General features: G+C 48.4%; 1 protein-coding gene across 26 annotated transcripts in view; it reads right to left on the bottom strand.

Annotated features, from left to right (window-relative positions):
• Positions 1 to 14,176, bottom strand: part of NRXN2 (neurexin 2) — a 292,189-nt gene that overhangs the window by 80,359 nt on the left and 197,654 nt on the right. For all 26 annotated transcript variants that reach the window (XM_079956317.1, XM_079956316.1, XM_079956322.1 and 23 more), the window contains one exon: positions 4,511 to 4,692. In XM_079956317.1, the coding sequence (XP_079812443.1) occupies positions 4,511 to 4,692 (182 nt within the window). The remainder of the gene's footprint in view (positions 1 to 4,510; positions 4,693 to 14,176) is intronic.

Genomic DNA, 14,176 nt, shown 5'->3' with positions numbered 1-14,176 from the left:
CAACCCGTGCACTCGCAGATGTGGGTTGCGTTCTGCTCATGTTGATAACGGGGCTCCGGAATGGATCCCATTCGCAACCAGAAGTACCACTGTACAATTCAAAAATCACCTGGACAACTTGGAAAGCTGGGGTGAAATTCATAGCATGAAATCCAGCTGGGCCAAATCCAAAGTTCTACATTTAAGCAAAAACAGCTATGAACAAATAAAATGCAAAGAGTCTTGTGCCATCTTGAGGACCAACCATTTTACTTAGGCAGGTTTCATGAGTTCATAATAAATGTGTTGTGCCAAAAGACTTTTCACTGCTTTTGCTGAAGGAGAGTTAACACCTCCACACCTCCAGAGAAAGGCACAGGATGGCGGAGCTCAGTGAAAAGCATCTTGGGACTGTAACTGGTCTGAAGCTGAAGACAAGTCAGCCGTGTGACGCAGCCACAAACAAGGCTAATGCAATCTTAGGCTGAACTAACAGAGCTGTAACTTCTAAGTAAGCCATGAGAAGTAACAGGTACAGTTTATTCTGCACAGAGTGCTGGCTCTGCTTCTGGGTGTACACTAATAATGGGGAATGCCAGGCCCAATTTGGCTTGCTCCCGAATTTGGCCCACAAGGAGTTGCAGACAGTGGGGTGGGGTGGCACTGCTTACTGACCTGTGGCTGGCCACGTCTCTGCCGGGTACTAGAAGAGGGAGCAGGTGGCAAGACCAGCATGGTGCAAATGCACCAGCAGAGTCAACATGGATTTCCTGGCCAATGAGCTTGCACTGCACTGCACTGACCAACCAACCAGAGGAGCAGCATCACCCCACCATGCTGCTGCCTGCAAGGCTGTCTGGCCAAGCCACACCCACCTACCTGTCACCTGACACTAGGCAAAGGGCAGGTGTAGCCCCGGCTGCTGAGGCTTAAGAATGTGCTGAGCCTGATTGCTCTCCTGAAGCCATGGCTTCAATTTGGTGGTGCGGGAATACAGTGCCTGTTCCCATGAAAAGCAGTGTAGCGGGAAAAGGCACTGCATTCCAGCAGTGCCCAACTTACAGCCCCAGCTGGAAAGGAACCATAATGAGCCCACTCTAAGCCTTGGCATCCATAGCTTCACTTGTTCCATGCCTGGTGTCAGGTGACTGACAGGTGGGAGGGGGCAAATACAGAAGGGATTCAGCCCAAGCGATTGCCTCTGGCCAAGACAGGCATGCAAAAGAAAGGCAATCAGGGCTTTTTTTTCAGCCAAACTCACCAGAATTCAGTTCCGGCACCTCTCAGGTGGGCGCCATTGCCATTCTAAGAGAACAAGGGAGGCCCCCGCCTCACGGCTCTCTTTAAATGTTCCAATAAGCCAGGGTTTCTGGTTTATCGTGGTTTGCACTGCTCAGTTGCTCCCATTTCTCTCTCTCTGATGCAGAGAAACAAGCTTGGAAGCTGCCATTCAGCTTGCCCAAACTCACAATGCCCGAACTCTAGCCAGGCTTCAGCTATGACAGATTTGTAACTTGTTGAGGTTGTCGCAAACAACGCCCTGGATTTAGATACCATGGGTAGCTAAGCTTCATGGCAGTTTTGTTCTTCCTGGCTGAGCCAAGGGAGGGGTGAAGGAGAGCTGATGGGGCAGCCTCCACCCAAATGCTACTTGTTCCCCCCCCAAAAAAAAACACACAAGCCCTGGCTCATGGTTACCTGCAGCCAAAGCCTTACATAAAAGGGAAGTGTGTGTTTGTGAGGAGGAGGCCGCCAATTGGCTGCATCTCAGGCCATCGGCTTGAATTCTCCCAAATCCAAGATCTGTGCAGAATGCCTGTCCTGCTGAAACAAAATGCAGACTTCATCCAGGCATGTTGTCTCCTCGAGGGGTGTGTGTGAATGAACTCCCACCCCACAGGAGAAAAGAGAGGCTGCCACCATATACCTGAAGACATACCCAAACCTAATCAACGAAACGTTGATTTGCATCCATGGCAGCTCAGAGAAGGAGCAAGAGAGATGACTCTGCACTCCGCCATCCAGGGCGCCCGACCACAGCCATGCACACGAGGGAGAAATTAGCCTCCTGCATCCTGCTCCCCCCTCCGGGCAATGAGTATTTCATTAAGTAACGAGCTCTCTTCCTCCTCCTCTCCCAATATCATGCGCAGCCATTAATGCATAAATATTAATAGGAACAACACAGAGATGGACTGGGTGCCTGCGGCCTGTTTTGAGACGCTGCGTTCACACAGGGCAAGGAATTAATCAGTTTGCCCTGCTTGGAGAGATCGGGAGAGGCAGAAGGGAAAAGCGGAAGGGGTCCAGCCTCCATCACCCGGGAGCAGAAGAGGGAGGGAGGCAGGCCACCCCCGCTGCAACGTGCAGGCCCACTCAAATACACCCCATCAATGTCTCCCCATTATTATTGTTAAAGAATAATATATTTTAAACAACAGCAGCAACACATAACATGGGGGTGGGACTCCGGTCCTAACAGCCCCTCTTTTTTTCTTGCCCGAAGTCAGGTACCTGAAAGGAATGCTCAGTGTCAAAAGCAAAGATGGTATCTGAGTGTATGCAGAGTGATGGTGCGGGGCAGCTCCCTGCAGGACCTATTTGTCCAGTGTGCAAATTGGACCGGTCTTGTTTCGAGCCGAGCCGAGCCCAGGGCTGCAGAAGTGGCAGGAGAGGATGCTGCGTCTGAGCACATGCAGAGCTCCAGGCAGGACCACAGCAAGCTCCCACATCTCTGGGGCAGAAATGAAAAAGGGCAGGCTTTGACTCCAGGACATCTCTTTTTAAGAGCCAGGGGTCTGTTGTGCCCCACTCTGGTGATGAGGGAAAGGCACATCGATAGTCAGCACACAACCCCAGAACACAGGAAAAAACTGGGACTGAAGGGGTGAGCTCTAAGGGAGCTCATGCAAAGACTGGTTTGGATACAGGTCTGGACAGAAACAATCAAGGGCTGAACCTGTGGGGGGGGGTATGTATGCACAAACACCAGCCATCGTCTGTTGATAGAGAAAAACTTGGAAGGGCCCAAATGGTCTCTCCTTGAATTGTTCCATCCCACGGGTGTCCAATGTGCAAGGCAACACAGTTCAGCAACTGAAGTTCCAAGTCCGCCACTCGCTGCTGCCAAAGCGAAGGTGGCAAGAGCAACATGGTCCACACTTTCAGATACCATCTAGAACTGCCCATCAAGAAGGTGAAAGTTGAAGATGTATAATGGGGCAGCAGGGGTGGGGTGGGGTAATTTTCACAAACCCCAGAAGTGGCAACCCACCCTCAGGCCTTGGCCCCTGCCAAATCTCCTCCTGAAATAGGCCCATCTGGGTGAGGAAAGGGGTGTATTTAAACAGCTAGTGACCTACAAATCAAACCTCTCAACTAGAAAAAGACCTGCTAAATAATCAAAAAGTAATGTCTAAAATGCTATCAGAATGGCAAACAAAGGATGAATCATCAATGATTCTGGGCTATGGATATAGGACATAATATTGAAATGGCAGCATTGGAAAGATTGTGGAATGTGGATTTGAGATTTACAGTGTGCTATGCGATAAAAGAAAATCACATGGAAATGATGTATAAGTGGTATCTGATTCCTAGTAAATTAGCAAAAATTTATAAGTCAGAACCAGATATCTGTTGGAAATGTAAAGAGATGAAGGGTACATTTTTCCATATGTGATGGTCATGTAAGGTAGCAGAATCTTTCTGGGAAATGATTTATAATGAGTTGGGGGGGAAATGTTGTAGATAATTTTTGTAAAAAATCAGAAGCTTTTATTTTAGGTATAATTGGTGGAGAGGTACCCAAAGAACAGAAAAAATTATATATGTATGCTCCTGTGGCTGCCCAAATGATTTATGCCCAGAGACGGAAAGAAGAAATAGTTCTAACAAAGGAGGACTAGCAATTAAAATTGATGGAATATGCAGAACTGGCGAAACTTACTGGAAGAATAAGAAACCAAGAAGAGAGACTTTTTAAAACAGAATGGGGAAAATTTATTGACTATTTGAAGATGTGTTGTAAACAACTTAAAACATTAGCAGAATTGACATAAACACGTGCAGAAAGAAATAACAAAAAGGGAAAATTAGAAAATAGGCTTGAATTGGATATGCAGTAACAACAGACATAAAATAAGTAACTGCAGAAAGGAACGGAGGAAAGTCGAGGGAAATGCAGATTGATTACGTAAAGATTATGGGTTTTTTTGTTAAAGTATTTGTAAAATGAGAAAATGATATATATATTTTGCCAGCAGCCATTCAGGAGCTGGTGGGGTGGGCATGGGGAAATGTGTTCTGTTTGGTCCCCTGTGAGTGTCTGGGAAAAGGTACGTCTGAAACTGGACAACCCCTCCCCCTTTACCTCACAACCCAGTTTCCCAGGATTTGTTTCATTTGCACCATTTTTGAACCCAGAGCTTATTTGAAAAATCAGGGCCCCCCCACCTGGATCCCCTCCCCATCAACCCCCTCCCTCCCTCCCTCCCTCCCTCCCCCAGCCCAGCCCCTCTGCCATCCTTACTATGTGGAGTTGCAGGTAGTCCCCGAGGCCAGAGGCACTGTCCACCCGCACCAGGATGGCGTTCTTCTGGTGCGTGCTGAAACCCACGGCCAGGCGGTCGGCCCGTGTGCTGGGGCGGTCATTGGGAGGCCACGTGTAGGTGATCAGCGCCCCGCCCTTCCCAAAAATGTATGTTGTCCCAGCTGGAAAGAGGAAGAAAGAGAAAAGTCAGAGAGGAAGGTCCAGTGCAGCCTCTGGGATCCTCCACCTACCGGTGGAGGAAACTTCAGGGATGAAACTTTAGGTCTCTCGGACTGCTCACAAGCTGCTCTAGGCAGGGCTCAACTTGGCTCGCTTTCACCAGAGCACAGCCGCTTAACACACAGCACAACAGGAATGGTGACGAGTGTGCTGGAACATGTGCAGAGTGCTTCTGCCATCATCCAGCTCTCTCACACCTGGGAGCGAAGGATCTTTATTGGCTTTTAACCCAGGAGGGCACCTTTGATGGCAGTCTGGAGGGACATAGACATCAATTTGGAATATAGGGAGCCATCCATGCTCAGGGACTCCATCTGTCATATTTTGGGTCTTATCTGCCCTCTCCGCTGAAGTTATCAATATCTGGGGAATGGAAATCTCAGGACCATATGGGGAGAAGCATAGCTCAGACCTTGTGCACATAACTGCTGGGTATAGACCTTGGAAGCCCCCATTCTGGCACCCTCCTGTAACCTCCACCTCAACCTGCAATGCCCAAGTGCCCTACCAGGATAGCGCCTTCATGTCCGCTGCCCGTCTCTGCCGCAAAAACAAGGTTGGGGGTGGGAGGGAGCGGGTTAGGGATGATGGACACAGAGGGATAAGGACTGAGACAGGCCCATTCGTTGCCACCCAGCCCTCTCCTCAGCCCTCCTTGAGGCATGGGCTCCAGCAGGGCCATCCATCACCCCTCAAGCCTGGCTCCTCCTCACATACAAACGCTCAGGCTGCCTTTCTGGTTCTCCTGGCCAGGAACCCCCAATGCCTCTCCATCAAGCTGACACCTTTGTCTGTTCTGGAATAACAGCTGCCTTTACCAACATCCCTGAGTGTCTCATGGGGAGGAAGGAGCGAGCCCCCAAAGCAGGCCGTGGGAACCTGGGAAGCCCCCCAGATGCTGGTGGATGGACTCACAACTCCCAGTAGCCAGTCTGGCCCATGTTCAAGGATGATGGTGGGAGCTGGAAGGCCTCAACAGGCTCCTCAGAGCTGCCTGAAGATGCACCAGGCAAACGCCTCTGCCATTCCAGGAATCCTGCCAAGCTAACCGAATGGCTGGCTTCCACTGGCCTCCTCAGCACCTCACATCCTCTGGTGACAGAGGTGAGTTGTTTGACCAGGCAGGCAGAAGGACTACAACAAGCGAGTTGGGTGGTGGGGTCTAAAGCTGAAAACCTAAACAGGCGGTGGGACCCCACTTCAACTAGCCAGCCTCATCTGGTCCTCAGAGCAGCTCAGGACATGGCCTTGACAGGCATCATGTTGTAACCTCTGGCCTGGCAGACCAGTGTAGACTGGAAGCTTGCCCACTGCCTCGGCTTCCAACAACCAGCTAGTCAGGCAACAGAAGCAGGAACTGTGTTTATGTGTGGAGTTGCTCCCTAAAGAAGTGGCTCAAGCCTATCATGCTCCCAGGATGGGGGGGGGGGGAGAATGGGGGGCTACTTCTCAAGATGCCAGAGATAGGCCTGGGAGGGTAGGCCCCAGGGATCCAAATTTTGGTACCCAGAGGTGTGGCAGATGAGTTGGCAGGTGGCAAATGTAAAACCCTTTTTACCACCCCCCCGCCGGCCCATCATCTGATCATTATCTTAGCATCATGGCTTAGATTGTTTGTAACCAATGTGCTTTAGGTTTTTGCTGGAAATACTGAAAACAAGAAATTAATTATGGTTATACAGCACTCCCCCCTCCCACATGCAGCAGGGCTTCCAGCCCTGTGATTATGCGCATATCAACCGCGCATTCACATTGGCTTCTGAAAGAGGTTTGTGATCAACAGCCACCTACAGCAGCCTTCACCAACACGGTGCCCTCCTGATGTTTCAGACTACAGCGCCTATCAGTCCCAGCCAACCTGTGAGCTAAAGAGACATTCAAGCAACCCAAGTAGAGCAGCAGTAGCTACAGCATGTGTAGGCAAACTAGGGCCCGGGGGCTGGATCCGGACCAATCGCCTTCTAAATCCAGCCCATGGATGGTCCAGGAATCAGCATGTTTTTACATGAGTAGAATGTGTCCTTTTATTTAAAATGCATCTCTGGGTTATTTGTGGGGCATAGGAATTCGTTCATCCCCCCAAAAAATATAGTCCGGCCCCCCACAAGGTCTGAGGGACAGTGGACCGGCCCCTGCTGAAAAAGTTTGCTGACCCCTGAGCTAAAGGAAACTGAGGAACATGCAGACACCTCAGCTTAGAGAGCCAGGTCTTTGGAGGGGAGGAGCTTTCCAGAGGACACAGCTGATGGCATATGGGTGAGGTGTAGGGGAAATTCCTCATGTGCCAGGTGTGTTTTGCTACTGGTGCATATCTAACTGTGAGGAGAGCTCTGGATGCCAGGTTGACAACTGACCTGGTTGGCCCCTCCTGCTTTCTTAAGCAGGCAAGCAGAAGAGCTTATTTATTGCATTTATATCTCACTTTTTCTTCAAGGAATATATGGCTAACCCCCCGTTAATCCCTCTACAACAACCCTGTGAGGTAGGTTAAGAGGCTTTGACTAGTCACCCAGTGAGCTTTATGACTGGACAGGGATTTTAACCCTCATTTCCCAGGTCCTAATCCGACACTAACCACTACACCACACTAGCTTCCTAGATTACTTCTGCTATGGGGCAGTTCTATAAATTAAGTGGGTGAATAAATATGGGGAAAGCAAATGTCACTTAGAGAAGGATCTGAAATATTTCCTTTGAAGCCTGAATTTCTTTTATTCTGGACTGCTTTATTTGATGTTTTAATGTATTATAAATCACTTTGAGATTTTTTTTCTTTAAAATATAAACCAGTATATAAATGAAATGAAGAATAATAATATCGCACCACAAAAAGGCACCTAGACATTCCATTGTGGCAACCGTAACCCAAATTTAAGGTGCCATTTGGCAAGTAGCTTATATATCTGAGTTTCTAACATTGGGCAACACTGTGAAGTCCTCACCCCATTGCCCTAGTCCAGCTGCCCTTGAAGAAAAGATTCCAGGGAGACCTTCCCCAGTTGGGCCCTGAATAACTTTCTCTTTTCCCGTAAGAGGACCTGGCAGATGCGTGCAATTTCTGGGGAAATTATGAAATTAGTCTTAAATTGCACAGGGCAATCCGCACCAGAAAATTCCCTGGTGCCCTGGAGAGTGATCTAATCTTGCAAGTTTGTTTCACTTGTATTTAGTAAACAAAGCTAAAAAAAACCTTGAAAATGCCAAGATTTCCTAACATTGTATTTGCGGCTGACATCCTATTGGAACGGGCTTACGGAGCTGGAAATCTTCCACAGGAAAAAAAAAAGTACTAAAGTACTGGAAGAGATCTGGACCCCCATCACTGCACCTGGGATTGAGTCCAGCCTTGTACTTCCTAACTTGCACAAAAGCCACAGGTGACCAGGCCTTCCACCTTGCTTCCTACTCTCCCTCCTCAAGCCCATTCCAGTTGCAGAGCCAAGGAAGTCCCTCCCTCTATGACTAGCCTGGAAAACATGCAGGTCAGTGGAGGCGAGGCAAGTTGCTCTGCCTGACCTCTGTCAATCCATTGTGACCCTTGACCATGGGAATCATCATCAGTAGCCAATTTGGGGGTCCTAGCTGCCAGGACACAGCCCTGTCACCATCAACGCTCCTGCATTGGCCTCCATATTTCCAGCCTCACTCCGTATTTCCAGCCTCACAGGCATCAAGGACCATAAAGTCTGGCAAGGCCCCATCCGCAGTCCATCCAGGTCCTCAGAGGAGACGGCGCCAACCCCATCACAGCCCTGGCCAGTTGGCTCCTGCTGCCTGCAAGAGCGGAATCTTCTTCCTGCTAGCAGGGCTCACTGGGAGCTCTCCAAGGTCCTGATTTCCTCTGCCCTCTGCATAAGACAGCTTCTATGACCTCAATCGTGAGCTGACTTCCCCTGAAACAATGTGCTTCCTCCATTAGCCTCAAGTGCCCACAGAACAGGAAAGAGAGGAGAGCTTTCAGTTTATTGTTTAACATGCCTGCAAAGAGGCGAGTGGTTGTGGAGAAAGGGCTTCCATTCATCTGCAGCAAGCACAGAAGTAACTCGCCTGGGCTTGTTTGCAAGGATGATTGCCTCCCCCGCATCCTCTGGGCCAGTGGTTACCAATTAGCTAAGTAATGCAGACCCCCTGTTTTTCAAAAGCCAAGCCATGGATCCCCTACTTTTGAAAATTCTGGTATATCTATGGGAGTGGTCCACAGACCACCAATTGGGAACCACTGCCCTAGACTAACTAGGGAGACTTTGGTTTCTCTTCTCAACTCCAGCAAGGAGTAAAATGAAATAGGGGCTTTCCTCTCCCTCAGCTACAGAGGTGTTTAAATGCTGCAGGTTATATGAGATTGAACAGGGTGAAAGCATGTCAAACCTCCAAGAGGTCACACACACACACACACACACACACACACACACCCAGCAGAAGAAAAGTCACCTCTTTGCCCCAGCCAACCTCTACCAGCAAAGGGAAAAACCTTTGCAGCTTCTCCTGGTGGAAGTCAGAGGTTCCTGAAGTTGTGGAGAAAACACTTATGGGTGCAAGTTGAGGAGGAAACATTTCCTCCAAGTGCTAATCTGTTTCATCCAAATTCAAGCACACTTAAAACAACTTCTTTTGTACTTAGGAAACCAAAGCAACCAAGTAAAGAAAACAGTAACATATGGAGGCATAAAAGCAGAGACACTTGGGTTAAAGGGAGGCAGAAGTGCCCTGTCCTTACCCATCAAAAAACAACTACAAAAAGACTAAAAATGTTCAAAAACCAAAGTTGGGACAGTTCACCCAATTCCCAACAGATGTAAAATTTCACTTCAGTTCCAGAGTGTGCTGCAAGCAGCAAACTGGGAAGGAGACGGAGGTGATGGAGGCAGGAAGAGGTGCAGGGCCTTCCCCTTTTCTGAGCCTGCAGGAGGTTAGGAAGAGGCCTGGCAAGGTGGGGGGCATCAGAGGGCTGCTTTTGAGCACCTCTGAAGTCAACAACGGCTGCAAAACTCTCTCTGTGTATGCCTGAGGTTCATTAAGGCAAAGGACCCTCCTTGAGAAACCTACTCCCCACATACTGGTCACTGTGCCCTCCAGTGAGCTGGCAGGAGAAGGGCATTGTGCAGGGGCAATGGCCTGCCAGCCTCTCCACTGAGCTGTTCCTCTGAGCGACAAAGGCGGCCTTCAAGGCCAACTGTCCCCCTCTGCTTCACCACCCATCCATCTCTGTCAGCCTCCTTGATTGGCTCAGAAACTGTCAGCAACCAAACCTGGAGGGGAAGAAGAAGGCGCACTGGGAGGGGCAAGCGAGATGCCAGCGGGCAGGGAAGGGTGGAGGTGGCGAGGGCTCATCTCCGCACTGCCCTCCCCAAACCAAACAGCACCCATCCCTTTCCATGCTGGGGGGCCTTGGCACCAGCCTCCCCTTTCTAAAGGGCTGGATGAGTTTCTGAGGTCTCAAGGGATGCCAGTCCTGGCACCTTCCCCATCCCTGAGAACCCAGGAACCTGTTAGTTCTCACCCCACCTCTGCCAGCTACCTCCTCTGCTGTTTCCTCTGCTAATGGGCTGACTCACGCAGCAGGTGAGATGGCAGCATGTGTGCATTGGCTATCTTACAGGGCCAAACACTGCTCCTGTGGCTGTTCACACAGCTGCTTTGGCCCTGCAAAGGCAAAGGCTGCTATACGAGCAACGGAACTCAGTGGGACTGGCCGACCAGTAAACACATGCAGGGGGGTACCATCAACTCATGCCATACAAGGAGAAGGCAGAAGTGGTAGAAGCTACCACTTCAGAGTTTAGATGAGGTATACCCATTTTGAAAGTACCCTTGTCTGGGGGCTTCTAGACAGGGGTGGCTCCTGGCAGCACAATCCAACTTTTGCTACAGGCCATAAGTTGAGTTGCAGGAACACAACTGACAGCACTGCGCTCTCCCTGCCTGCACATCCTGCCATGTTTTGTATGCACAAGTGAGCATTTTCTCTCAGCTAATCTTCTTTTTTAAAATCCATTGTTAAATTTGGTATGGTGCTTATTTGTGATTCCCTGATTGTGCTCATGCCTCTTTTACGTTAAAAGAATGGAGATTCGATTTCTGTATAAAAAGGCCAATTTGTTGTCTGCCCCCTCTTACTCTGACCACATCGGTGAAATAGACCACACAAGCTCCGTTCCATATCTTCACGTGCCATTTATCAATCTTTGGGTGGGTTTTTAATCTTTCTCCACCTCCAAGCAATCCGGCTGCTGTTAATAAATGCATGACCTGGAGTATTTAATTATTTATATTTAAAGCTATTTATATACCGCTTAATTACTATAGTTTGTAAGCAGTGTACATAAAAACTTAAAAGCATGCAATGGAGAAGATCAATTAGGATGAATAATAAAAACAGAAAGCGTCCTTAAAATGCCTGCTGAAATAGGAAAGGTCCTGTGGCCAAGGGCCTTCCAACCACAGGCTGTGGGCTTGTCTCCTCTCAGCCAGGAGTTCCACAGAATCAGGCCTGCAACACTGAGCACCTGGGTCCTCCTGGGTGCGAGACATGCGTCTGAGCTGCAGGGGACCCCATGAACAAAGACTCCCCCTGAAGATCTCAGATATTTTGTCCATTACATATCCATTATATAGAAGGCTGACGAATAGATCTATGGGCAACTTGTAGCCACAGAATTTTTTTCTAATGTCACTTGCTGTAGAGATCCAATAAATTTGTGAGGTCTGGACAAGTCCAAAAGGCATAAAAAAATGCTAGGATGATGACCAGAGTTGCATCTCTAGCACGGGTATACCATTACTTGCTCTTAAGAAAGTAAAATACCACCCAAGTATTAGTTTATAACGCATCCCTTTAAAATTCAAACATACTGGAAATGAGGAACAGGTAGCCAGTGATGTAAGTTTGGAAATGAATTTCTGCCCTTTGCAAATGAGGATAATTTACACGGGGTAATTTGCATCAGAAAGTTTCTTAGCTTGCTTTGGAATACTTTCTGCTGCCATAACAGAACAATCTAATGCAGCATTTTTGTTTTACCTGTGTAAACAAAGCTAAAATTTTTGAAATTGCCAAGCTTGTATTTGCAACAAACATCCATTCACAGTGCTGTTAATGAACTTTTGAAATGGAACATTTTCTGTGGAAAAACGAAGTACTGGGAAATGTTCTATTTCGGAAGATTTTCTGTGGAAGTTTTCGCACTCGACATCACTGCTGACGCCCTCCAAACACTGTCAGACTCGAGGCAGCCAGCAGGCCCAACAACCGTGATGATGGTGATGGTGATGGGAGTCTAACAACATCACTGGTCCCCACTGGCTGGCTACCCCCGAGGGAAGCTGCTATTTCCAAGTCCAAATTTATTGTGGAATAGTCTTTCTTCAAAGTCATCAATCCATTTGATCTGAAAGAAATGTTTCCTGGCATCTCGACTGGCTTTTTAAAAAAATGCTAGCTGAAAATTTTATAGATTTGATACATAATTCATTTCGCTAACTTACTTGACACCTCAAGTTCTGCAGCTGACTCTGTGAGGTGGACCTTCCTGCTTAGACCGTTTTATGTTTGACTTGCAGAGACTGGAAGCCTCCTTTTCAGCTTTTTATTAGCTCACATTTTACCTGCCTTTCCCCCCTCAGATCACTTTTGTCTTCTGGCTCTCTCTGATAGCAGACGGTTGCAAGAGGTGACTGCGCAGAACAGCTTGCTTTTAAAAATACTTTTTGCCATTTTGAGCAAATATGAAGAGTAACATAACAGAGCTCTGGGCGAATTTTTTAAACAAGAAGTGCTTCAATCGGGGGAGGAGGCCAGTTGCTAAATTCTATGTGATCAGAAAAAGGCAAGATTTTTTCTTTAAAAATTCGCATTAGTACCATGCCACCCTTTCATTTTAAGCGTTATTACGTGCATATTTTTTAATATATAAATGGCTGTTTTAGAAAGCACTTTAGCACAAATTAAAAGATCAATAAAAATAAATGGGGCGATAAAACGCTGCCAACCAGTAAAGGTAACAGAGAAGGGGCTCCAAGGAATTAGCAGTTCCCCTTCCCAATATGGCCCTGAACACTTCTGGGAAAAGGGGGATAGGGAGGAACTTCAGAGCACCCACACCTGGCAAAGAGGGTACGACTGTCCCCTTCTTTGCAACAACAGTAACAATTATTTTATTTACAAAAATATTTATATACCACAATTCAGGAAAAATATCAGATTTGTTTACAACCAAATACAGTGGTACCTCGGGTTACAGTCGCTTCAGGTTACAGACCCTGCTAACCCAGGAATAGTACTTCGGGTTAAGAACATTGCTTCAGGATGATAACAGAAATCGCACGGCAATAGCAGCGGCGGGAGGCCCCATTAGCTAAAGTGGTACCTCAGGTTTCAGGTTAAGAACAGTTTCAGGTTAAGAACGGACCTCCAGAATGAATTAAGTTCTTAACCCAAGGTACCACTGTATATGATAAAAACATACAAACTAAAATTAAAATGTCAGGGTGTTTTTTTCCCTTCCAGGCAAACAAAAGGTGGAGGGAGCTTGGAAGAAACGTGGGACATTGACATTCTATAGACACTCCAAAAAAAGGGTGGCCATCCCAAAATGAACACCTACCATGGAAGTAGAAAGTGAGAGTATCAGGGAGAATTGCCCTGATCCGGCCCTCTCCATGCTGTGTTGAATTTCAACCTGTGGAACATTTTTTTAAAATAGGAAGGGGGACAACTCCTCAAATGACTGCCTTCCCCCACAGACCTGAAGAGAGGCATTTTGAAGCCCCTTCCTTGCTGCCACCCCCCAACCCAACAATTTTGCCGTACCATTCAGGCACAAATTCCTGCCTTCTCCACTCCTAGGGCCACCTCCTGGGCCTGACCGTTTGCACCCTCAAGGAGTGCCCTCTGTTCACCCACCCAATTCTGCAGCAGGCACAGAATAGGCCCCAGCTAGGAGAGAAGACAAAACAAAATGTGCCATGCACGGAGCAGGCCGCTCGGCTGGGGCGGGGGAGATTCATGCATATTTCATGCCTGTGCAGCGCTGCAGACGGCTCCTGGCAGCTGCCCGCCTAAGCCTGCTCAGCCAATCTCCCCCCCCTCCAATCACAGCCTGCTTGTTCCAAGTATTGATCAGTGGACAGAGCCCTGACCCCTTCCAGAGAAGCCTGGCATGGCTCAGGATTGGAGAGAGCCTTCTTCAAGACCCCTCACCTCCTACCATGCTGGGTTCCTCTGTTCTCATAGCTGGAGACAGAAACCCACGAGTCCAGGCTCCCAGAGGCCCTTCCTTCGCCCTGGCTCAGCCACACCTACTGGCTGAATCCTAAGCAAAGGTGCATGACATGCAGGCAGGCAGGCCTTAACGGAGTACAGGCAATGCACTCTCCTTGCCTCCCTCAGTCAGCAGCCAACCCACAGACATGCTGGCTTCCTCCTTC

The sequence above is a fragment of the Podarcis cretensis genome, assembly GCF_951804945.1.
Source record: "Podarcis cretensis genome assembly, chromosome: 16".
NCBI classification, from domain to species: Eukaryota; Metazoa; Chordata; class Lepidosauria; order Squamata; family Lacertidae; genus Podarcis; species Podarcis cretensis.
Note: the sequence above shows the minus strand (reverse complement) of the source record. Positions and strands in the feature narration are given on the sequence as shown.